Source organism: Daucus carota, chromosome 6 (assembly GCF_001625215.2).
Source record: "Daucus carota subsp. sativus chromosome 6, DH1 v3.0, whole genome shotgun sequence".
Lineage (NCBI taxonomy): Eukaryota > Viridiplantae > Streptophyta > Magnoliopsida > Apiales > Apiaceae > Daucus > Daucus carota.
Window position 1 is genome coordinate 25,140,245 of NC_030386.2, and position 26,207 is coordinate 25,166,451.

The 26,207-nt window shown below is 33.3% G+C and overlaps 3 protein-coding genes across 6 annotated transcripts; all 3 read right to left on the minus strand.

The window, feature by feature from the left end:
• Positions 1-5,056: 5,056 nt before the first annotated feature.
• Positions 5,057-9,975, minus strand: LOC108192821 (uncharacterized). 3 transcript variants are annotated; one of them, XR_010284611.1, is made up of 11 exons: positions 9,836-9,975; positions 9,560-9,754; positions 9,202-9,368; positions 8,881-8,979; positions 8,682-8,750; positions 8,476-8,616; positions 8,283-8,372; positions 7,209-7,376; positions 6,550-6,628; positions 6,274-6,456; positions 5,057-6,082 (listed from the first exon to the last, which is right to left on the minus strand). XR_010284611.1 is itself a non-coding variant. In XM_017359317.2 (10 exons), exons 1-10 carry the CDS (start codon positions 9,906-9,908, stop codon positions 6,329-6,331), a joined length of 1,209 nt encoding a protein of 402 aa, XP_017214806.1. In that variant the 5' UTR covers positions 9,909-9,975; the 3' UTR covers positions 6,171-6,328. The 3 variants fall into 3 exon arrangements, 2 of the variants coding, with proteins under 2 accessions (XP_017214806.1, XP_063935842.1); XM_017359317.2 differs by lacking the exon at positions 5,057-6,082 and having other exon boundaries at positions 6,171-6,456; XM_064079772.1 differs by lacking the exon at positions 5,057-6,082 and having other exon boundaries at positions 6,171-6,456; positions 9,560-9,705; positions 9,836-9,969.
• Positions 9,836-12,570, minus strand: LOC108192820 (pentatricopeptide repeat-containing protein At5g39350-like). Its single transcript, XM_017359316.2, has one exon. It carries the CDS (start codon positions 12,333-12,335, stop codon positions 10,290-10,292), a length of 2,046 nt encoding a protein of 681 aa, XP_017214805.1. The 5' UTR covers positions 12,336-12,570; the 3' UTR covers positions 9,836-10,289.
• A 996-nt stretch (positions 12,571-13,566) lies between these two features.
• On the minus strand, positions 13,567-25,726 carry LOC108225073 (nuclear poly(A) polymerase 1). Of its 2 annotated transcripts, XM_017399884.2 has the most exons (14): positions 25,645-25,726; positions 25,494-25,550; positions 25,015-25,145; positions 24,102-24,179; positions 23,912-24,019; positions 22,528-22,590; positions 22,257-22,418; positions 21,093-21,206; positions 20,951-21,013; positions 20,441-20,770; positions 18,378-18,542; positions 17,432-18,289; positions 14,105-14,175; positions 13,567-13,945 (listed from the first exon to the last, which is right to left on the minus strand). In XM_017399884.2, exons 3-14 carry the CDS (start codon positions 25,129-25,131, stop codon positions 13,900-13,902), a joined length of 2,175 nt encoding a protein of 724 aa, XP_017255373.1. In that variant the 5' UTR covers positions 25,132-25,145; positions 25,494-25,550; positions 25,645-25,726; the 3' UTR covers positions 13,567-13,899. The 2 variants fall into 2 exon arrangements, with proteins under 2 accessions (XP_017255373.1, XP_017255375.1); XM_017399886.2 differs by lacking the exon at positions 25,015-25,145 and having other exon boundaries at positions 23,929-24,019; positions 25,645-25,724.
• Between the last annotated feature and the right edge of the window lie 481 nt (positions 25,727-26,207).

Genomic DNA, 26,207 nt, shown 5'->3' on the forward strand with positions numbered 1-26,207 from the left:
TTTTAGATCTAACATGAAGTTCTAAAAGTTCTACTGACACAAGGTAGACATTTCATCATAGAACAAAATAAAATCCTTAACAAACAATTCAGATTAGATAAGCAAATCTAATTGTACTAGGGAATCTGAAAGTAAGTGTTTTAACAAAGTTATACATGCTAGGATCATAACCCCTAAAACTAAGAGTTGTGTTCCAAAGGAAAGCTTCTAATCTCACTATTGCAAATAATCAAATCCTAAATATTCATACACATGCTAAGAATCTGCTAAAGACACATGCACAAGATTATCATCAATCCTAGTTACCAGAATGTGCTATAGCATACTAGTTCAACATTATCTATTGTGATGCTATCATGCTTGTGCTTGTGTGTTAAACAATTCTACTCGAAGATTTATAACATGCTTTGAATATAAAGAAATAAGTATTGCATAGTTAGAAAGAACTCGTACCTGAGATGTGCAAAGTGAATCATCTTCAGAGAATGCTTGGATAGCCAGATAACCATAATCATCCTTCTCATCAGCAACTGATCCAGCTCACACCTTTCCTAAAATAGCATAAGAACTTGTTGTGATGTTTCTTTCAAAACATCCACTTGAATTTCAGACAAGCCTTATCATCCTTGTTTGTCGAGGCTTCAATATATATAGCAACCATTCTTTGCTTAAAGATACCAAACAATATTGTGTGTACTGACCAACTCAGTTTTGAAAAACAACCTCCTTGAACTGAACCCTGAAGAGTCACCACTTGAAACCAATGGATTCCATCTGAATCTGACATGACTAAACCTCTCAGACAGTGTTATGCTAATCCTTGAAGTTCTGTCCTCACATTCTCCAAAAGTATTAACTTTCGTCGACTTGAGCTTCCTCAAATTCAGCAGTTACAAACTCTTCTGTTCAATCCTAAGGTTCTGACATAAATGCATGAAACTGATTTGGTGCGGTAGTAACTTGATAATTATATCCTTAAACCTCCACAGTTCTCTGTCTTTGGTTCAGTTGATTCTGGATGGATTTAGTATTGATACAATTCACTATGTAATTGTATATCCCTGAATCACTGAGTTAGATTGAAATCCCTTGAAGATTCGTCCGTAAAAACTTCTCTTTTCCTACTACCAGTGGTGCCATTCAAAGTTGACATTCCGAGCCCTGGAAAGATGCTCCATTGTAGATGTAGCAAATTCCCATCCTGATCTGGTGATCTGATAATCAAGTCGGAGTAATTACTCAGATCAAGGCCTGAAGTACCTTATTCAAAATCCACTTTTAGTAGTACCAAATTAGTCTTCAATAGAATCTTCTTCGAATCACAATCAGCTTTGTCGAACATAGAAAACTGCTTCTAATAATCCTTTGAGAAATCAATTGGATTGGGTCATCAATGTACTTCCATTACGGTTCTGAGAATCTGGTATTTGAAAGCCCGGTGTTTGTCTTGTAATCTGTCAGCCTGATCTGTCTTAACTAAAAGTCAATCTGATTTGTCTTGGAGTAGAATAATTTAAAAAGGTTAAGGGACACTTGATTATTTAAACTAAGTTTAAATTATAAAGAAAATAAATTTAAAAATAAGTTTTGAAAGATAAAAGAAAATAAAGTATAAAATAAACTTAGTCAAATCTATAAAATAAATTTGATTATATTTAAAAAATAAATTCAAATAAATTCATAATAAACTGAATAAGTTTAGAATAAATTTATTTCAAATTCATTTAGTAAATATATTAAAATTTATTGTATAAATTTAATTTTTGAAAATATTCAAGTGTCTCATCTCCAATTAAATCATTGTTCCTAGAACATACCAAATTGAACCCTTGAACCTGAACTTATATCCATAATCAGTTAAAACCTCTTAAATTTATATTCTAGATTTTAACTTAAATTTAAATCATAAACTATACAAATTTAAATAATAAATTTATAAAATTTATGATAAACTTAATAAAGTCTAAGAGTAAACTTTACAAGTCCAAAATAAATTTAAACAAATTTATTAAATGAATTTGATAAAGTTTATAAAGTAAATTTAATTAAGTTTATAAGATAAATTTAATTAATTCATAATAAACTCAATTAATAAGTTTAAAATAAATTAAATCAAATTTATAAAATAAACTTATTAAAATTTAAAATATAAATTTATAAGTCTCAGTCCAAAGTTCAGTATCCGACAGATAATCCTTGCTTAGGCCTACGGACAAATTCAGCAACACAAACCGGAAGAACATTTCCCCTAATCAAATATCAAAAGCTAGGTTCTTGATTTTCCGTACGATAAGGATCCTGATTTGTATATCAATCAACCTCGCTCTGATACCAATTGTTAGGTCCAAAGTATCGTAGAAGGGGGGGTTGAATACGATACTCACTACAATTTAAAATTCTTTCGAATCTTGCGGATAAACAAATTGCAGTTCTGTAATGGGTTTCGTGTTCCGGATATTTATTTGGTCGGTTTCTGAGGATATGAAAATATTAAACCAACACACAATATTTTTCAAGGTATATCTGTATATTGATAAATACCTCGAAGGGTGCTATAAATCCAAACCCGAAGGTTGGCTACAATGGCTACTACTACTTACACTCACAAACCCTAGCTTCTAAATATATATATAATACAAAACTAAGCTAGAGTTTATTTGTGTGTAGTAGTGTGCAAGGCACAAAGCCATTCCACCATAAAGGTGGTGAAGAGTGTGTGTAAATTATGAACCCACATCTCAAGTATTTATAGGCTTCTCATTAACTAACCCTGGTTAAGTCTTGAAATGGCGCCACTTGAATTTGCGCCACCTTTATCCACTGAACTTGTGTCTACTGTGATGAAGTTGCGCCAGTTACTTCATGCATGCCAAGGAAGGAGATTTCTTACTTAGATTATATACATATAAATCAAGTTTGCGCCTCAAGAGAGAGAGGATGGCGCAACTTGATTATACATATATATAAACTAGGGTTTGTATCACTAGTTGGCGCTTGAGAGGGAGTTTGCGCCTCCTGTACACTCATACAAGGGACTTAGAATAAATCCATGCAATGCAAACTTGCGCCTCCATTCAACATTCCTCCTGTTATCTCTCTTTGGACTGTAGTTGACTTGAACTTGCGCCATCTTTGGTGAGCTTGCGCCTAGTATACTTCCTGTGTGTTAACTTGACTTAGAAATTTAACTAAGTCAAGTAAACTTGCGCCTGGTACATCCATGAGTGCCCTGTTATCACTCCTAGTTAATAGATAACCAACTTGCGCTTCCCATGGATGTCTCTGTGAGTATAAGCTCCTTAGAATATTTCACCTAACATCAAACTTGCGCCATAACAGTGGAGAACTCCACTGTTATCTCTCCTCCCTCACATGCAAACCCTAGGTTGCCCTAGACACCTGACATCATCACATGCATGCATAATATATATAATATAATATATTATGTTGTTATTATATTAATAAATAAAAATATATATAAATATATACACACATATATATTTTATTTATATGAACATAAAATAATATATGTACATATATTTAAATATATTCTCATATATTTAAATATATATAATATATAATTATATGTAAATACAAATGTAAATATATATATAAATATATATAGAGATATATATAGTTATTTATAAATATAAATATAAACATAAATATATATAAAGAAAAGTATATATAAATATATACATATATATAATATTTATATGAACATATAGTAACATATATATACACATATATTTAAATATATTCTCATATATTTAAATATATATAATATACATATAACTATGTGTAAATATAAATATAAATATATATATAAAGATATATATAACTCTCTCTAAATATACATATATTTATGCACATAATATAATATATATATACACTTAATTATATAATTGCTTATGTAAAATATAAATACATATATTATATACATATATATTTATTTAAATATACATACATATAAATATACATATACATATGTTTTAAAAACATATATACATATATATTATATATATTATATTTAATTAAATATACATATACATATATACAAATATATTTGTACATATACAAATATATAAGTGCACACATATAAAAGATAGGTCACTTCCTGATATGGCTTTGTGTGGAAGCTTGACAGTTGAGCAGTAAGCATTGGCATAGCTGGCATTTGGCTTGACTTGGCTTTGGAACAAATGACTTGATATGACTGGATCAATTCTTCGATCGATAAATACTTTGCAAAGCTCCGTACGTGCTGACGCTTAGTGCACTGGTCTGGTTCACAAGCGACTAACACTGAAGTCAAACATTGTACCTTCTTTGTCAGCAAACATTGATCAGTCGGTTCAGGGTTAGTTTATGCTTTAATTGTTGATTGTAAATAACCAACCAAGATATAGAGAAATATCTTGCTTCAGGGGTTGCACTGAAATCTTTAGAGTACTTGGACAACATCTTCATTGCTTCCACAATCTTGAATACTTCAATCTTTATTCTTCACTGAGGCATGAACATATTAATGAACTTCTTCCAGTGAGCTTATTCCTTCAAGACTGTAGATGGCTTCTTCAACCTTTGTCTTCGTATCTTCCGATTCCGGTGCAGGCGTAGTGTTATTTACTTGTCCTGTTCTATTGTTGAGTTATCATCCCTATGTAACAGATAGGGTTGTCTTTACATTTAGACTTACATGCTTTAAAATATTTTATAATATAGAAAAATAGTGTACAAGCCAAACTTTCAAAAGTGAATATAACCAATTGGTTAATATCATTTAATACCATTATATTAAATTAATAATAAAATACTAAAAAACGATATTAAGCTTACAAATAATAAAATCGAAATAATATGGTCGCCCGTGCTTCGCACGGGTTATAGGCTAGTTTATATAATATAACAACAGGGAATCGGATGTTGTTATAAAATTATTTCACATTTTTTACTTTTTTTTGTCATATCATATTTTGAACTTATAAATACATAGAAAACTAAAATTACATAGTTTGCAAATACCCCTTTTTTGGAAGAAAAACAATTTCAATACTTGACAAAAAAGCCTATCCATTTTTAACTTGCAGAGAGTTCAAGTAACTCAGGACAATTAAGTATTCAACAATAGTTCTGCTAGGTAAAAAGATTACAAGTGCCAGAGATGCTAAATCAGAATGTGTGACTCTAAAGGCAACAAGCAGTCGAAACAGAGGCCGATATTGTCTGTCACTCACTGATAATCAACAATTCAACATAGGGCTGTAAAATGATCCGGGTGATCCCGAGTACCTCTATGCTCGAGTACCGGATCATATAACTTTCAGTTTGTCCAGATTTGGGTTCGGGATCGTTTTATTCGGATATAAACCGATCCTGGGTATTTGAGATTCGGATCTGAACCGAATATGATCCAGTATCGTATTTTCCATTTTTTAACGGGTAGTTTATGATCCATCGAATATGAGCCGGATATGATCCACTAACATTAAATATCTTATTATTTCTATTATTCAAATAATTATCATTTAGTCTAAGTAAAATTAATATTATAAAATATAATAATTTTAATTAAAACCTATAGTTATATGTTGATATATATCATTTATTAAATATATATGAAGATAATAAGCATGATCAGATTAAATAAATCACATTTTATGAAGACATAAACTTAAATAAGATATTAAAATTTTATAAAATGATGACTATTTACTTACAAATGGATTTAAATTATAATATGTATATGAGTTTGAATTAAATATGAACCGTGGATCATATTCGCGTATTCGGGTAGGATCATATTATGAAAAATTATATGAGACCGAATCTGAGCGGGTACAGGTGTGCTCAGATCCGGGATCATATATTATACGGGCTTAATATTTTCGCCAGATTTGGATCGTTTTCAAAACGGATATGAGACATGTATCATATTTTCGAGCCGGATATGAGCCGAGACACCGGATAGTCCGTATCAATTTACAGCCCTAATTCAACATTCAGAGGGGTTGACAAGTATTCCAGTCATGCAAGACCGTAGACACTGGCAGCTACAGAACATCACATATGATATAGTGGTCTGCAGAATTTGGTACCAATTGTTCTTTAGCATGGAGTATTACTTTCTTCAATTTTTTGAAATATTAAAATAAATAACTTTCAAACAGTTAACAGATAATATTTTATTAAATGTACACATCAAACATTTATAAGAGAAGAAATTTTAAATGCAAATATACAAGAGTTAGCTGCGAGGCGAGAGAAACATACCAACTCAAACTGTTCCGAACAAGTCTCAGAGTAAACATGATTCACACAATTTATTTCATTTTTCAACAATGAATTCTTGAATTTCTATTCCTGTATGGCGAGCACCACCCTGCACTCTCATCAAAACTTCATCTCCAACTTTGAGTGCAGTTACAGGTATTGCCATATTTGCAGATCCATTCCCTGAAGTATATATTAGGAACAAATAGTTAGTGACATAGCAAAGAGTTCAAGTCTGAACTTTAAAATGGTATATGCAATACAGAGATAGTATACCCTTGTTTGGGGAGATTAGGGCAACCGTCTCGGCATTTTGTAAAAGAGTGCTATAAACAATTACATTATCCATTTCTGCCTGCAGCAACAAGTTTAAAAGTATTAACATGCATGAAATTAGAACTGAAAATTAGCTTTTCCACGCAATGAAGTTCAAATGAATGAATGAGCAAAACCTTAAAGAAAATGTTTGTTACACTCACTCCAATCCTAAAAATGACGGACAGACGGACAGTGGAATCCAATTATAAGAACGTGTCACAAATTCTACACAACACAGGAACCAAGTCTAGCATTTAGCAATGCCTAAATGCATGCAAGACATACTTGAAATGGGCATGTATTCACAAATTTATTATCATTATTTTTTGCGTATATTGATAATGACTCGATGCAGATTCAAAGAACATATTTTGAATACCCTTGGTTGAGGTTTTATCCCCATAATTTAAAAACACTTCTAGCCATTTACCAAATATAGTCATAACTCATAATGTCGTATACTCATAAAGTGGTCTCAAAAAAAAAATAGTCATAAAGCATATATCATTGGTACAAACTACAGGAAATATATAATTATCAAAAGCCAACAAATTTAGCATTTAAAAAGAACCTATTTAGTTATTGTGGTTTAGAAGTACAAAAAAAGCCAGACATACCTTTGCCTCAACAAGAATTAACGGTCTAGTCTCTATCTTTACACGCCCAACAACTGCTGACCGTTGGTTGCCACTTTGATCAACCACAATTACCTCTTTGCCTGATCTTAATTCTGAGAGGTAACACGTTTTTCCTCCAGGAACAGCAACATAGGCATGAACAGGTCCCTGCACATATTCAAATAAAGTAGAAACATAAATTTGGAAGAGCAGCTATATGATCACTTTAAAGTTGTTAAGGTATTGGAATGGCAAACCATATCATCTTTGATATGGAAATGAATTGAGTATTAATCCAAAGATATGGAAATGAAGAGAGACATATCATCTTTGATGGAAACTCACTGAAACTAATTCCCGAAGTTTCTTAATATCTGAAGTCATAGCTTCATTGTGGAATTAGTACAATTAGGTTTTTAGACTATTTTAGGCAGGTGAACTGAGAATTCAGATGCAGGTAGTTTGTTTATAGTCAGAAAATTTGTGAACAGAATTAATAAATGATGCCTCTCAATGGGGCCTCTTTTCCACATAATAAAAAATCTTGTGGGGATTGTCGAGAAGAACTGTGACATGGCTTGATGAGGAAGCTATACACAAAATTCTGTTCAGCGCTAAAGTTGTAGCGATGTTTTACCCCCAGGTCTCATGTGAAGTTGAAGCAAAATAAGATTTCTGGCAGAAGCTAAAACATATTATTTGACAATCTACGTATATACACTTATACACAAAACATATAGTTCACATAATTTCAAATTTTCACTAGATATACAACATCATATTCTTAAAGTGTAGCACATATTTAGAATACATCTTACTAGTAAGTTGCGTGCTAAAAATGACATAATATTATGGTAGTTCCGTAGTGAAGCATTATGTCGAGTAATGATATATAGCAGAGAAACTAGTGAAATCCAATAACCAAATACCTTGTAATTTGTATGACAGATAACTAATTAAAAAACATTAAATTCAATTCTAAAAAAGAACAGGTCCTCAGTTACTTATCTAAGCGACCGCAGTATTATCATGTATAACTTTTGACTGACAATCTGAATATATAGAAGGACTCACTGCATTGACTCGAAAAGGCCTACTCGAAATGTAGCTTGTCTCTAAGCACTCCGAGTGAACTAGGAATAGCCCTCTTGCAAAGGATCCAACCTGGAGATGTAAAATCAGAAAATATAAGATCCATGCATCAAAATATGTTGGATGGTCAGTAGTTGAAAGAGATCATAATGCCGCTGAGGCACAGGAAGCAAACCAGAAGACCTTCCCCTGGCTTCATCATAGTACAGAGATCCACACAAACTCTATCACCCATTCCAGTCATTTGAACTTGAGATACAGTAGCTCTGGTCAAGCCTAATGGAATGCCAACTTCATCTATTCTGTCGAAATATTCCTGTTGAATAAATTATAATAAGAGAAAATAATTATACAGGAAAGCAGCATTAAAAAATGGGTTACCTTCATATCAAGGACAGCTTTGACATCCTCTACTTTCAAAACCACTCCTCCTAATCCAAGCTCCAATGCCTGTAATAGCATATATAAAACCATATAAACAACCTTGACCAGAAAACCTTCTCAACATCTAGTAAGAGGAAACCTTCCAATGCATTTTTACGTCATTCACATATCTTATAATCTAAAATTGAAGGATTACCTCAAGGAACATTTGAGCTTCCTTTGGAGTTTTTGAAACTGCCATTACTCTTTTGTCAGTGCCTTGAAATGCTGCAACTATATTCTCCGCAGGGATCGCCTAAGAATCAGATCAACAGGAACCAGCTATTAAGTAAGGCCTGGAAACGTGACAAATGAACTAAAGGACCACTTGTAATAGTTAATACTGGTTAAATTATCACGAATCTGCAAACAATTTAAAGATTCTCCTGCTATGAAAATTGCCTAATTGCTTTATATCAGAATTAGGTAAGCAAAGATCCAACACAACAGAAACAAGAATGAGAAATCGATAAGATACCTGCCAGTCTAGCAGATTGACAATAACAATATCTGGCTGCTCATCACTTGGCTGAAACTGCTTCAATTCTTCCGGAGAAGAAATTGAAGAAAAAGTGGCAACTATTTGATCATCAACATCATAAATCTCCCCGTCTTTCATGAAAAGAGGATTTATCCTTGCTATTGCTGCACAATACACATATAAAAAATTAACCAACAGATGATAGACCGAGAAGGAGAGAGAGAGAGAGAGGGAGAGAGAGGGGGAGAGAGAGGGGGAGCGAGAGAGAGAGAGAACGAGAGAAAGAGAGAGAGGAGAGGGAGGGAGAGAGAGAGGAAGAGGGAGAGGGGGAGAGAGAGAGAGAGAGAGCGCTAACAAGACCAGATGGTGGGGAGATGGGGAGAGGAGAAGAGAAAAGTAGTCCAGCCTCTCTCCACAGCAGTGGTCATGACTTGTTGGCTCTCAGTCCACAACCACACTTGCCTTTTCTTCTTTGTAATCGACATCCCCGACATTCTCGCCCTGGAATTCCCACCACTAATCATCATCAGCATCCTTCTTTTGCATTTTTCTACCAACGTTCATTACGTCAAAATCGAACAGAAATTGTAAAAGAAGAAACCCAATTTAAATAATTAGTTCAAATACGAACCTGCTGCTGCTCCTGTAACTGGAAGTTGGAATGATGATGAAGAAGAACAAGGTGAAGGCAATAACAAGCTCATCTTTCTTGTATTTTGTAAAAAAAATTGGCTAAATTATAATTATTGTACTCACATGTATGTTAGTCTGTACGCTCCTACGGGGCCGGATATAAAAACAAACTCATCTTTCTCTATTTTAAAAACTTTTTAATAAATTACAATTATTACACTCACCTATGTATATATTTATAATTATAATTATATATGTATTTAAATTAATAATTTATTTTAATAAAACTCGAACCTTAAAGTTGCAGTAGTATGTTAGTAAGATGTGAAAAATTCAATACAATGATTCTGAGTTTGATTTGAGTTGATAAAACTGTGCCGGGAGCATAACTATACAAAGCTGAGCTACTGACATTAATTAACTGTTTGATGGGGACTTTGATTACTTGAGCGTTACATATTTCTGACCTCAACCAAACTGTTAGATGGCGATTTTATTAATCCTATATCATTCATATTATACCGAATGTTCTCCGCATCTTTCCACCTTCCAGCTGCAGAGTAAATCTTTCCCAGTAACACATAATTCCCAGTGTTCCCAGGCTCAAGCTTAAATAACCTATTTGCGGCTATCTCCCCGAGTTCTACATTTTCATGAATTACGCATGCACCCAGCAATGCTCCCCAAACAGCATGCTCGGCTTGAAAAGGCATGGTCCTAATTAGTTCATGAGCTTCTTCAAGTCGGCCCGCACGACCAAGCAGATCAACAATACAAGTGTAGTGATCAGCCTTCGGAATGCTATGCTGGATTTGTAGCATGAATTGAAATAAACAAAGACCTTCATCCACCAGTCCCGCATGGCTACAAGCATGCAGAGCAGAAGTAAAAGTGACTTCGTTCGGTGCAACACCAGATTGAACCATCTGATTAAAAAGAGTAAGAGCAGTCTTTCCATGCCCATGCGCTCCATATCCAGCTATTACCACACTCCACAAAAATATGTCTTTATCACTCAAGGGAATCCCATCAAAGATCATATACGCGTCATCTAAGTTTCCACATTTTGAGTATATGTCAATTAAACCAGTTGCAACTTCAACTCTTGTAAGAAACCTGGACTTTATGAGGTAGCTATGAATATTCTTTGCTTGCTGAAGATTTGCTAGGGTGGAGTAAGCAGGAAGTACGCACTTCAAGGTTGCCTCATTAGGTCCTATACCTTTCGACAACATTTCATTAAAAAGTACTACTGCTTCTCTTTCCAGGCCATTGCGGACACAACCAGAGATAATTGCATTCCAGGGCACTTGTCTCTTTTTTGATGTTTTTCCAAAAACTCGAAAGCTAAGATGGACACAATTGCACTTTGCATACATATCAATTAATGCAGTCTCTACATTAACATCAGATTCAAGCTTATGCCTCGTCGCCCACCCATGAAAGCCCTTACCGCACTTCAAGTGCTGGGAACCCACACATGCTGACAAAAGACAAGCTAGAGTAAACGCATTTGGCTTCACACCTTCTAATAACATCATTGGAAAAAGACTTAATGCACTTTCAAAATCACCATTCAAAATAACCCCATTAATCATTGTAGTCCACGTCACAACATCCCTTACATTCATATCATCAAAAAACTTACGTGCCTCATCTACTCGACCACATTTTACATACACATCAACCAACGCGTTCCTAACATGTAACTTATCCCCCAAAGCCTTCTCATCCGCCAACAAATGCACCAATTTTGCTGCTTCATAGTCCTTCAAATACCCACAAGCTGGCAACACCGAAATTATTGTAACCAAATCAACTTCAACCCCGCCATTCACCATTTCTTTGAAAACCAGTAAAGCCTCTTTTGCACTCCCATTCTGAACATAACCACTAATCATCGTGTTCCACGAAACCACCCTTCGTTCACCCATCTTATCAAAAAGCCGCCTAGCCCTCTCTTTCTTCCCACAATTCATGTACATTGCCAACAAAGAATTACCCACAAACACATCACAGTCAAACCCATTAACCACAGCCAACCCATGAAGCACAACACCTAATCGAATCCATGACGAGTCCCCACAAGCCTTAATCACAAAAGGGTACGTCAATTTATCGGGCAAAACATACCCAGAAACAAGCATTTCCACAAAGAGCTGGAGAGCATCATAAGCCAGCCCACATTTCGCATACATTCTAATCATAGCACTAAACAACCGCGAAGTTGGGTAAGGCAATTTATCAAACAGGTGGCGTGCATATGAAACGTGGCCACAGCTTGCATAAGTCGAAGTTAGGAGTGAGGATATGTAGAAGGAGTCTTTTGAGGTGAGCAGACCGGAAGCTATGATTTTGGAATGGAGTTGTTTGGTGTTTGTAAGAGATTTGACGGCGGCGAAATGGAGTAAGAGTGACCTGCATTGTGCTGTGTTGGTTGCAGTTGTAAGAAGAAGAAGTTTCAGTTTGTGAACAGCTTCAAATGCCTTGCCATTCATTTGGCTTGGACTAGTCGAATATGGCTCCAAATGTGATGATATTTACAAATACAAGCACCTCACAAATCCATGATTTCTGACCCATAAACAACAGCTTTTTTATGGGATAATTAATTCAAACCTTCTTGAATTATATGTTTTTATGTTTAGGCATTTAACCTATATTTTAATGTTACAATTTTAAAATATTCAATTTTCTTTTATTTCAACTCGTCCATCCAAAATGACAGACAAAGATTAAGCAAAGCTGAAGTAATGAATTACATATGAAGATAATAATATTCACGATCCTTTATGTAAAAATTAAAGGGTTTGTCTAGTGTGTGCCATGGGCACATGCTAAGCTCGGAATTTGATATGTTTGAGAGATTTTGATTGGTGTATTGCAGGAGGGTCCACCATTATTAAGATATGAGAGTCAATCAAAATCTTTCAAACTTATCAAATTCCGCGTTTAGCATGTGGCCATGGGCACACTAGAAAAACCGAAAATTAAAACTAGCATTTAATACTAGGATTTTGTAAAGATGCACTAGTGAAGATATTGACATATTGTTAAATTGTAATATTGATCCAGGTTAGTCATGATTTTATCAATTTATCGAGAGTTTATCAAGTATAAAGTATTTATAAGGAATTTTTTGTTGTAATATTTATATGATGATGTATCAATTTTTTTTTATATTTTTAATATTGATCTTGAAACAATAATTCTATCTGTCTTATTAAAACAACTATATTTTTATCTACCTTCCTCATGCTCATGCAGTCATCTTAAAGCTACACCTACACCTAGTTGCTCGTACACATTCATCTTGAAACTACGCCTCATCCGTGTAATACACATTCATCTTGAAACTACGCTGCATCCATGTACTTTACTCGATCAAAGTCCACAAAAAGATTTATATTCATGTTGAAACTACACATCCATCTATTTTACTTGATCATGATCAAAGTCTTCAAAAAGATGGAAGTACACAGTCTTGCACTCAGCAATTTTATTAAAGAGTGTTCATTGATCGGAATAACTTCAATTAGTTTACCTAGAAAACGGGTGGATGATATTTTTGTATTTTTAAAAAAAAATTACAGTTTCACGAGAGAGATTCACTATTGTTGAGAATCTTGCACAAGTCACATTTGCCTAGTTTCCCTGAAATCGCAGATACAAAAGTGTTTTTCATGCAAGAGATCCACAAAACCCATAAAATAAGTATCTACCACCACCTAAATAAAAACCAAATTTCAAATTGAATTCAAAATTCCTGTATACATGCAATTGGATATTATGTTCTTTCTTTGGAACACATGTCAGATATTATCGATGATACTAGTTATAACTTGGTTCTAAGCTTCTATATTTTGATATAAAGGAGTCTGAAGGATTATATTAGACTTTCAAAATTCCATTATGGCCAACACTTGTCCAGGATCTAACCCTAAGCCCTGGGAAAAGGCGGTATCCTGAAAACCTTTTGCAAAAGGAAGCGAAATCTAAGTAATAACAATTTACAAAGAGAAGTTGACATAGTTTTAATAGTTTTCCGGCAGCATTGTTCCCTTATGAGCCTTTCATAGTTTCTTTAGCAAGTGAAGTGAAATTTAACCTGCAGAAAAAGGCTAGCAATTAGTTAAAAAACAAAAACAAGCCTCCAAATTCTACAGAAGAACTGAGCAACTGGCTATATTGACAACATATATTTAAGCCAGAAAAACTAAGTTGATTACATAGATCTATACCAATAGAGGACTGGCTTAAACCTTACCTAATACGGGGCTTCTGAGGCAGATGATTCGTCTCTGAAGCAACACTTGGAAAATTTGCCAAAGCAACAGGCTATTACCAGATACATACAGAAAAAGTGTCAGCAATATATTTATTTTTTTTTTGCTAAATGTGTCAGCAGTACTTGACAATCACAAACATATCAAATTAAAATTGAAAAAAGGAAAATAATAATACTAATCTATTATATATCTAATAGGACAACTTTGATCAATTTAATTCAATATGACCAAACTACCCTCTATTATATATCTAATAGGACAACTTTGATCAATTTAATTCAATATGACCAAATTACCCTTTACTCAAAATGCATATTTTTATATATAGAGAGGTCATTATTGACTTTTAACAACAACGTATTTATTAGACATTAATGTCTAATCATTAATATACATTAAATTACTTCATATTTACATGCTCCCTCTGTTTTTTTTATATGACACTTTTGATTTGGGCACGTATCTTTAGGTGAGTTGACCGGGTAGTAAAAAATATTATTTTTAATTGATTTTTTTTGTGTATTAAAATTTTGAGTGCATATTTCTATTCAGAAAAAGAAAATTTCAAAAATAATATTTTTAACTACCCGGTCAAAGCATTTAAAAGTGTGTGCCAAAAAGTCAAACGTCATATATTAAAAAACAGAGGGAGTATCTATTATCTATTTCCTCCGTCCACAACTTCTTTACGTTATTTTTTTACACGCATTTTAAGGCTCTTGTAAAATATACTTACATTATATATATATTTTAGAAAAAAAATTTGAAATATAAACTTTTATTAAAAAATAAAAAATTTAAAACACGTTATATATATCTAATAGCACAACTTTGATCAATTTAATTCAATATGACCAAACTACCCTTTACTCAAAATGCATATTTTTATATATAGAGAGGTCATTATTGACTTTTAACAACAACGTATTTATTAGACATTAATGTCTAATCATTAATATACATTAAATTACTTCATATTTATATATCTATTATCTATTATATTCCGTCCACAAGTTCTTTACGTTATTTTTTGACACGCATTTTAAGGCTCTTGTAAAATATACTTACATTATATATATTTTTTAGAAAAAAAATTTGAAATATAAATTTTTATTGAAAAAATAAAAAATTTAAAATACGTTATCGAACTATACTTTACGAGAGTCTCTTAGACATTAATGTCTATTCATTAGTATACATTAATAAGTTTATAATCAAAACTCCAGTACAAAGATGTATATTATATACGAATATGTATATTATATATATAATTATGATTTAATAAATAAATAAATATTTATGATTTAATAATAAATAAACAAATATCCAATGTTATAAAACACTGAATCAGAAAATCAGCGATTAGTCAAAATGATTAATTGGATCATTACTCAGAACTAAATTTATTTTATATATGTAAAAATAATAAATATATATAATGATTTTTTAAATTTTAAATTACCACCACAAATTTTGTAAATTTCAATATTCGGCCTGATTTTCAACCAGTTAATCCATTTTTTATCCAATTAGCCATCGATTTTATACTACCATTTGCTCAAAATACATATTTCTTTATATATAAAGGTCATTATTGACTTTTAACACTAACGTATTTATTAGACATTAATGTCTATCATTAATATACATTAAATTACTTCATATTTAAAACTCCAATACATATATGTATAATATATTTATATTTATGTTTTAATAATAATAAATATATATTTAGCGTTATAAAAAGCGGGAATCAGAAAATCGACGATCAATCAAATTGATTAATAAGATCATTATACATAATTAATTTTATTTTATATATGTAAAAATAATAAATATATAATGATTTTTAAAATTTTAAATTATCTCCCACAAATTTTGTAAATTCTAATATTCGGCCTGATGTTCAACCAATTAATCCAATAATTGTCCAATTAGCCATCGATTTTAACCGAATTTTGTCAAATTCGATTATATATTTAATACAACAATAATGAGTAATTTAATTAAAGAGACTAATCAAATTTAATTATATCAAATTTGAATCTCATTTCTTATATCAAATTTTCAATAATTTTAGGTGGGTGGTAATTTAATTTTATAATAAAATTTTAAATAGTGTATATTTTTTGTATTTATATTTTAATAAATATCATAGTGAGGATATGTGTACATATAGATATCAATATAATATGACTTCAAATATAAATAAATATACAATTTAAATTACTTTTATAATACAAATAATCTCAATTTAAAAAAGATGAACATATATAAAAAAAATAATTTAAAACAACCCGTGCTTTGCACGGGTTAAGAAGCTAGTTTAAAGAATTTGAGCAATAAGGCTAACACAACCCAGAAAAAATAAAATCAGTGCAGCAAGAGCTGAATCTAAAATTCATTCAAAACAGATAGCAGATCTCTGTCACACAGGAAGAACATTATCTGCTTCCAAATGCAGTACATATATGGCTATTAACTTCTGGAGACTTATCATACTCAGACAACCTCAAGGTATTGTTTGTCTTGAATGAATACATTCCTCAACTATAAACTTGTTTAACTCAAATTTAAGGGACTAGTATCCCATATAACCATTTTCATTTTTTTTAAAATCTATTTCTGATGGATTTATAATACCTGGCAAGAGAAGGTATAACAATCTGATAAAAACGAACCATAAAGATGATTAGAATCTAGTTTAGTCCTCTAACTCAGAATATATAGGTAACAGTCCTGGGACTATAATCTCTTAAAACAAACATAGCCAAAGTGCAGTTTAATGTTTAGTAATGAGGGGTATTGGGTTTACCATCTCTACCTCTAATAAGAGGTAAAAGTACCTCCAGAGGTACATATCAAACTAGATGGTTAGATGCTTACCTAGACACATTTGTTAGGTAAATTAGGCATCTAACTATATATAGGCAATATATGTATTCTTATGTTTATCTTCAATAATACAATCATACTGTATAATAAATAAAGATTATTTACTTCAAAAACCTTATATTATTAGTATTATTATTATTGCTTATTATTATTTAAATTTGAAATTTTTATTTTCATATTTGCAAGGGACTAAGGGTCCAACTGTGATGGTTTAACTTAACAATAACTGATAGCCTAGGCCAAGTCTAGCAACTTTGACTCCTATTTTCCTCTTACTAAATCTAAAAATAGTAAACCAAGCAGGAGGAAAGCCTAAACCAATGCACGTGTGTGTGTGTGTGTGTGTGTGTGTGTGTGTGTGTGTCTCTGTGTGCGGAGAGAATCTAAACTAGGAAATGTGCATACAGGACCTCAAGCTCATCTATGCCTTCACTGGAAAATGTGTAGCGAGAAGTGTCCCCCACAACAGTAGTTCCTCCTGTAGCTCCTGCAGTCTGATGCTTGGTCGTGGACTTCTGCATAAGACTGCCTTCCGTAGCCACGTCATTCTCAACTCGATCCATCGGTTGCAAATTATCTTCAAGATGGTCAGGCACCTTTGAAGAACCCTGGAGGTTGGAAATTGGTTTATTGGATTGTCCATGATCTCCAGCTTGGTCAACAAAAATCAAGTTACCAGTACACTCCGCCACAGAAGGCTGGTGGCATTTCCCAGATCCTTCACCTTTGTGCTTATTGTTGGTATGACGTTTTAAATCCAGAGCGACACCAGCTAAGCCAGTTTCATGATTCTGTGTTGTCAAAAAATTCCTCTCAATCTCACCATTGCCACCACACAGAGCCACAGAACCAGATTCATCTACACTGATTTCTGCCCCAGCTACATCAAGTTTCATCTTCTTAGGTGCTACAATATTTACCCGAGAAGGTTCATTCTTGCGCCGTTTTGCAGGCAACTGACATCCACCAGATACTTTTACAGGTTGTGGAGGCCTGACCCCGCCAGGAAAGACAAAATCAGGAAGATTTTTCCGTTTAGCATGACACACATGAATCAGCATTGTCGGTTTGCGATAGATATATTTCCAAACAGCGCCTTTAAAGTCTTCTACTGTTCTCCTCATATCAATCTGTTCACCACCTTGATCATCAGCTTCTGTATTCTTCCTCAAACCCATAAAATAGCTAAGATGGAAACGTCGATTTTTGTCTCGAAATTCGCCAGGGTATGGGTGGCACCGAAGTACACCAGCCATGTCCCTCTCAATCTAGAACATTTTAGCATGAAAGTCATTAGAAAATAACTCATGAACTCGAAAAGACTCCCTCCAACAAGGAAAAACACTGTGATATTACCTTTAAAGTAAGCAAACGAATTCTAGATTCGACCCAACCTTTCCATTTCCTCAAGTCCTCATCATTTTCTGCAGATATATCTATCTGCAAATAATGTTTGTATGCTTCAAAGAAAGAAAAGCGCTCAAACAGTGTCTTCCAGCTACCACAGCCTTTCTCCATGGCCTGTTCACATAAAGAGATATACTCCTCAACATATTAATTAAAAAACAAAGAACTTAACATTTAACTGCAAACCATTTGCCATGCGCCCCAAATATCAAACAGAAAAAGAAAGCAAGCAAAAGCAGACAAACGAACATTTATTCAGACATATCTGGAATTCTCGCCTGTGGAGATTTCATCAAGGGTGAAGTTGCCAAATATTGAAGAACTTATTTCATATCCAACAATCAACATCCTACTAGATGTTAATTACTTGAGACAAAGTATCTGATGACAAGGACAGAGTCACTTTTCAATTTGAATCTGCTCAAATTCTTAGCTTTCTAGCTTAGTTGGATCTAGAAATCTGTTGCCTAATCAGTGACGAGTAACCTACATAGTCAACAAACCGGTGTTGTGTAATTTACTATGAAACAGCATTATAAACACAGATCCTTCAGCTGAGTAAAACTTAACATTAAACTAAGCATGAGAAGTTAGGACTCTACCAAAAATTAGGGTTTAAAGCTCACTAGATTTTTATGGGGGGGCTCGCCTCGAGCTACTTCTGCTCTGGGGAACAGATAAAAGTAGATCTAGTTGGACATGTCCTGATTTGTAAATAAATGTGTAAGAGGTCTATGGACAAGCTAGTATATATGAACAAATTAGTACTCCCTCTGTCCCTCTCATTTCTTTACAGTTACTATTTTGGGATGTCCCTCTCATTTCTTTACGTTACTATAAATAGTAAGTTTTTCCATCATTACACCCACTATCTTTCCCTACTATCTCATATTTAACAATAAAAACTACTATTACACCCACTACTTTCCTCCACTATCTCAAATCTATTATTAAATATTGAAAGGTCCCACCACTTTACCCACTTTTCATCTAACTTTACTATTTTTTATCCATTGTCTTGGTCTCCGTGTCTCCCTCCAATGTAAAGAATTGAGGGGGACGGAGGGAGTATTTAGAATCAGCTAATTTATTATCAACATTAAGTCCTAATTAAGTGGATAATGATGCAGAGAACACAATCAAGTAATTCATTGTTAATAATTTCATAGTAATTTATATTAAAAAAAACTGTTGTTTAGAATTCATAGTAATTCATTGTTAGCTATCGAGGTAGAGAATAAATAGGTAGTAGTGGATTAGTTTTATAGTAATTTGTAAAAAGAAATTAGTACTTTGGTTTTGACATATCTTGCATTGTATTGCTTCAAAATACATCATCACATTACATTTTAGACCCTACAGAAATCGTAAATATGAATGAACCTATCCAAATAATTGTTTAATGTAAGGAGAAAATTTAACCACAGATGAAGCAAAAAGAGTTTGTTTGTTAAAAAGGAAACTGATAAGAATTTGAAGTGGTATATCTATTTTTTTGTTTCAAATAATGATATTGAGTCCCGATCATTTCTAAGTTTGTCATCAAGGCATTGTTTCTAAACAATCTGCTTATGCACTACACAAATGGGATATATAACTTGAGCTGCAAAATCATTCTTTGCTTTTTGCTTTTTATTCTTAATTATATCCTCTCCCACCATTGTCCTGCATCAGGTAGCACCTTTCTTAATTATCATCAGTAAAAATTCAATTAAGGAGCAAACATATCTATCATCCAAGTAAAATCTGTGATCCACGATCAAGTGATCTCAAAACACATGTTCAATATACAGTTCGGCACTTATCTGTTTAAATGATATCCACTTTCCTTAGACATTAAGTTCAAGCAGTTATTAATGTAAGAGATACATGAATATGTTAATATTGTTACTATCACATAAAATTTATATTATCAGTTTTTAAAAATTTAGACAGAAAAATATATAGTTGAACAAGTCATGATGGTCAAGCCAATAATCAAACAGTAGAACTTGAAATTTAGCAGGAGGTACCTTGCAAATTTTATGTCCCCTTTTAAACTCTTCAACCATGATGCTCAGCGTACTGTTTGAAACATTGTAGCTAGAATTCATGCAGGGATATGCAGGAGTTATTATAGGCATAAGATGCTGCCTGTCTTTAAAATTTTTCCTGGGATCCCAAACAGGAAATCCTAGAGATGATTCTTTAAGTGGGCACAGCATAACAGGATAAGGCCAATGCCACTTTTTAAATACTCTAAAGAATCGAGATACCAGCATGCTAGGCAGAGCATTCGGGTATAGCTGGCAAATGCGAGCAACAAGTAATGCCCAATTAATCCCACCTAAGAAACCCATAACCTGATCACAACAAAATTGATCGATGAAATTTGATCTTTATAAAGTAAAACTAGTATAATTGACAAGCTTCTACAGCAATAGAAGCATAGTCAAGGAAGTCAAACCAACTCTCATACGAGCTCCCAGCAACAGAACACGAGAAGCACAAAAAGGTAATGGATAATATTTAATTACACTCACATTGGAATATACTCCACGGCATTTTGCCCAAAATCTCATGCATCTGAGTGCAGTACGGAAATTCTGCAGACAACAGAAAAATTATTGCCACGACAACACAGCTACGATACTGCTAACTTGCATACTCACAATCAATGCAAACCTGAATATTTGGGACCAGGTGCAAAATTTGATCAGTTACTCTGCAGCCATTGAGACTAAGAGCAGTCTGCTCATCCACATTCTGTAGTATTGACTCCCGAGATACATCTAGATCCTGCAATAGGAAGACTTGCAGGTGAATAAGAGTGCTTCTAAGTTATAAGGCCAGGTGCAAACAAGCTTTGCATCATTTCTTCATTTAAATGGGCAAAAACCCCATAGAGAAAAGCTTATAGATCAAATATTAAAAATTCATACTTATTTAAAGATCCATTTACCATTTAAGAGCTAGAATTTATTAGAGTCTCTATTACTCCCAGTTATTAACTTCAAACCACCATCACAGTGTCAACACAACACAGGAAGCGACACTGAATCTTTACCAGATTCTTCATTTTGAAATTCAAAGACTTAAGTAGGAAAGACAAAAAAAAAGAGGATGGTATTTTTTTACAGAGGAATGCACTTTAAGGTGAAAATTCGGATTCCCGGGATGTTGCAAATGGTGGAGTTTATAGAGATAATGGAGACCGCAGAATAAATTGGTCTCAGATATACTTGAATTCGAGATACAAATAATCCGACGATATTGATAATATTGGAGGAAGAGAAGGCATTGATAAACATAAAATTAGGGCTGTACCATGTACATTCAAATATTTCACCAACTTCTATGTATGTTTAAGTGTTTTTCCTACACGATTTAGAGTTTTTATTGGATTATGTGCCATGTCATTTCCAGCTGGGTGAGGATTTGGAAAAAAGAGCAGTTATGCTGAAGGCAAATGGCATATTTAAATTCTTCTTATTTGTTGACTGAGTGGTAACGTAGTGAATAATATTGCTTTAAAAAGTGTTTTAAATGAGACCCCAATTCGCGGGTGCTAAACTTGAGACTTCTCGGGTTATTTAGGTGGCCCCTATGATAATTATCCAAGTTTAATATGGCTAATTATGGCATGGTCAGGCAATTCGTGTTTGCTTTTGGAACATGTAAAATTAAGTCTCAAGAAGCAAGGGTCAGAAATGTCACAGTTTTTGCGTCAGTGGCCATAGACCACTTCTTTTGGGAGGCGGCGAAGTAAATGATATTAACAACAGGAAAGACGAGCAAGAATTCTATAATCAAAGGGAAAGAGTGGTACACGAGATAATAATTACATACTTCAGGTATAGACCACATCGCAACGTTGGCGTATAGAAGATCTATAGATATGCCGTTGTACTTGAATTTCATGACAGGAACATGAGCATCAGATACAGGATGCAAGTCCTGTACTTCAGGCATCTCCGCAAGCATGTCATGAAGTTCACCAAAAAAATCTTCCTGTGTATCAGTACAAGTTATATCAGAACTAAAGCATAATTTTGTTTTTCAACCATCACGAGGTATCACTGCAAAAAATATATAGCAGAGGCAAGGTTTCTTTTACTACATTTCGAGTAACATATCTAGGTCCCACGCAGAGGGTGTCTATATCTGCACCAGGCCCATGCACCTATACATCACAGAATTATAAGGCTTGATCAGCAACCTATTATGCAATACAATTTAAGACTTTAAAATCGAAGGATACTTGGAAGGAATCCCGCAAACCAGCATAACAAGAAACAATATACTGTCAAGAATTTGAAAAGCATATTTTCTTCAATTATCTTGTTTCTAATCTGCTCTAAAATACCATAAAATTGAAATAAATAGTGGACAAATGGAGAGAAGTGTTCCTGACTGTTCTTGCACCATGCAAGTTCTACATGATTTTTTTGAAAATTAAATCTAGCTGATGTAGAACTATGAAAAGTCATACAAATTCCTAGACCGTGCTGTATGTTTGTACAAACATTTAGAAAGATGCTGTGCATTTACTTGCAGAAATATACATCCCTTCTGAAAGACCAAACTCTGTATCTTACATGTATATAAATAACTTCTGATATTTGTGTAGCATGAATTATCTTGTAAGAAGATGAAGGGATCTATATAAATAGTGAAAGGGTAGTAATTTGCCAGTTCAGATTAGCTTGGCAATCTGCCTCCATAAGAAGGCAGGTCTTCCTGTAAAGGTAGTGCTTAAATGTATGTTCCAACATCTACTACATTCAGCAGCTAAGAGTAGTAGATCCAGAGGTCTTTAATTGTTAAGCGCAACAAACCGGGTGTGACCAACGTGTAATATACTAAAGCCAGGGTCTGCTTAATGATTCCTTGAGCAATTTTGTCAATTCCAATTCCATTACATACTTACATTGTAGCCAGCCTCTGTCTAAGCAAAGTGCCAACTTACCATAACACACATCAACTTTAAAGACGTAATTTAGGGATAGCAACTGGGGAAGTGTTATCAATTCAGCAGTTATATTATCAAGATCTCGATACTGCACTGCCAAAAGTTAGATTCTCCGGTTCTCCACAAAGTTTGTCAATTGGACTTAGTTACTCCTATGTGTATAGTAGGGTAGGGTACTAGTCATGAAAGTAATTGACATTCCATTTTCAAGTCACCCAGATCACTGTTTCAAGCAGCCTATATAAATTGGTCAAAAACAAATAATTTTTCTAACCCGAAAACATTGAACAATTGCATAATCATAGAATTGCCCAAAATAATATGATGCATTTAACGATATTAAAAAAAAGTAATAAACATTGCTATCATGGTGATTACCTAAGATAGATATCAGAAAACATTACATAGTAAATTCTAAATTATATCTTGAATGCTCCATTGCCTACTTTAAAACTTAAGTACAATTGCATACGGTATCATATTGCAAGATATTTCGACTGAAAAAAAAAAAAAAAAAAGATAAGAAACATACACCAAGACGGTACGAACCAAAAGTGAAAATCTTGGCATTTGCTTCTTGGACTAGCTGCTCATTGAACCCTTTGGCACGGGTAACATTCTTCACCCATATCTTGACAATCTATGTTTGCTTTGAGTTAGTTTTAGTTTTACCAGTGCAGAGAAGATACCAATTACTATGTCTGAGCATATATATTACTCACCTGGTCTAGTCCACCCAACACTTCCTCCCTTTTAATAGCCTCTCCCCTGCTTTCATGAAGCGCAGCATCTGCAAGGAGCTGACAATTAACACCAATATCAGATTTGAATGCATCTTCATGTTGCTTCATAACCGATTTATTTGTCTAAAAGAAATGTATGCAACTGACACTTAAAGATTTAGGATCATGCTTCTAAAAGTTTAATACTCTAATCAAAAGAAAAAAATACAGTATATAAGTACTTTGTTGCACGGGCGGTGTTGGAAATTTTAAAGCATGCTTAAAAATATGCAACCAGAATAAGAGCACACATCACGTACACAATCTGTTATATCCTACCATACCACAAAATTTGGAGAGCTTTGATATTAAAAAAATCTGAAATACAAAGCAGCTCGAGTTACAGGAGTGATTATACATGTAATCCTAAATGATACTAATTCCTAAAACACCCGTAAACATGGATATGCACACCAATTCACTTTTGGCACTTGAGTGCTTAACCCTGTGCTGAAGCTGAAAATGGAAAGCAATGACTTCACAAGAGTGCGCACAGTGAATAAGGACCCGTTGCTACAAATATTCAAGTGCCCTTTTCTATAAAGCATTCGACTATTTTTATTTGCAAATTATTACAATTTGAACCACATAAATTGATAATAATTCATTCACAATTTAAATAATAATCTTTAGAGAACAACCTACGAGGCTTTTCTTGATTCTTTACAACACATTCACCAAAAATTAGGACATCTCTCAATTCAAATTGTGCGAGCTACATGTGGTTCTTATCAACTGAGCAACTTATATAACACACAATCAAGAAAATCAACAAAAAAAAAAAGTTATACAACACACATACAAGAAAAATGAGAAAACAATACGCATCCAAATCAGTAAAAACACCACCAACCTTTTCCAATTTGGCGGTCTGCGCCACATCAAACTCAGTAGGACCACTAGTAGTAATCGGACCTATTACCACACCATACGATCCAGTGACAGCATTACCAGAACCAAAGCTAGCCATGAAGTACTACTTCCCTTTTCACAATTAAATATATTCTTTTATTTAGCAGAAAAGCAGACACTAAATCCTAGTTCTCTTCCTTTTCTTTATCGATATTTTTTTCCCTTTTTCTGTTCTCTTTTTTTTTTCAATTCAATTAACAGTGATCTAAGTAAGTACCAGATTGAAAAACAAGGGAAAAATCGAAAATCATCAAGCAACAGGCAAAATTATTCATTAACTTCCGGGCAGCAGATACAAGGAAATTACAAAGGAAATTGAAACCCTAACTTGCGGCGATTACAATTGTATAACACTCAACTAACTTGTATCTCTCTCCTATATATATAATCCAATTGAATATAGAATTCTAATTTACGCACAAATTAGTTGCCGAAAATCGATGAATCAACCAGTCCTGATAATTCCGTTGTTTCCTCCTGGAATTAATCAACAAAAACAAAAACAAATTAGGATTTTAGAACAATGTGTGAATCAATTGTGTGTGTTTGTGTGTGTTGATGGAGTAATTACCAGGTGAACAAAACGAGGTGCGAGAGAGGAACTGCAGAGCTATTATGGATATCGCGTATAACAGGCGGTGGGCCGGTGAGCGTTACACTATGTAACAGATTGTGCCACGCGTATATATACTTGCTTCATGCAAATTTTGCTTTTTATTTTTTATCGAATATTTTTTTTGAATGGGGTAATTTTCCATCCGTTTATTTTAAATATTGATTATATTGTGATAACAAATGATCGATTGTATTTTATTGGTCATACCAAATTATTAATAGCTTATGTGTAATATTTTTAATATTAATTATATAATTAATATGAAGAGAGTGGCAAATATATTATATGGAGGAATTTTTTTTTAATAATTTGCTGATTGTTATATTTTGAAGTTAAATAAGTATATATTATCTTAATTTTACTTTAATAGTTCAACAGAATTTGAAGTGCATAAAACAATTTTTTTCCTGATTTTTTTGTTTAATAACCATTTTAATTTAAGAAAGGTTTAAAAGAAACGGGAGGATAATCGTTTTAGTGCATTTTGAATTGTGTGCAAACGCTAAATTGAGGAACAA

Excerpts from the sequence above, each read along its gene's own strand:
- LOC108192821 (XM_017359317.2), bottom strand. The coding sequence starts at position 9,908 with ATGAGCTTGTTATTGCCTTCACCTTGTTCTTCTTCATCATCATTCCAA. Across the intron at positions 6,629-7,208 it reads TAATTCTTGTTGAGGCAAAG|GCAGAAATGGATAATGTAAT; the intron begins GTATGTCTGGCT and ends TTGTTGCTGCAG. Across the intron at positions 6,457-6,549 it reads CCTAATCTCCCCAAACAAGG|GGAATGGATCTGCAAATATG; the intron begins GTATACTATCTC and ends TATATACTTCAG.
- LOC108192820 (XM_017359316.2), bottom strand. The coding sequence starts at position 12,335 with ATGAATGGCAAGGCATTTGAAGCTGTTCACAAACTGAAACTTCTTCTT.
- LOC108225073 (XM_017399884.2), bottom strand. The coding sequence starts at position 25,131 with ATGGCTAGCTTTGGTTCTGGTAATGCTGTCACTGGATCGTATGGTGTG. Across the intron at positions 18,290-18,377 it reads TTCGTTTGCTTACTTTAAAG|ATTGAGAGGGACATGGCTGG; the intron begins GTAATATCACAG and ends AAAATGTTCTAG. Across the intron at positions 13,946-14,104 it reads CCTCAGAAGCCCCGTATTAG|GTTAAATTTCACTTCACTTG; the intron begins GTAAGGTTTAAG and ends CTTTTTCTGCAG.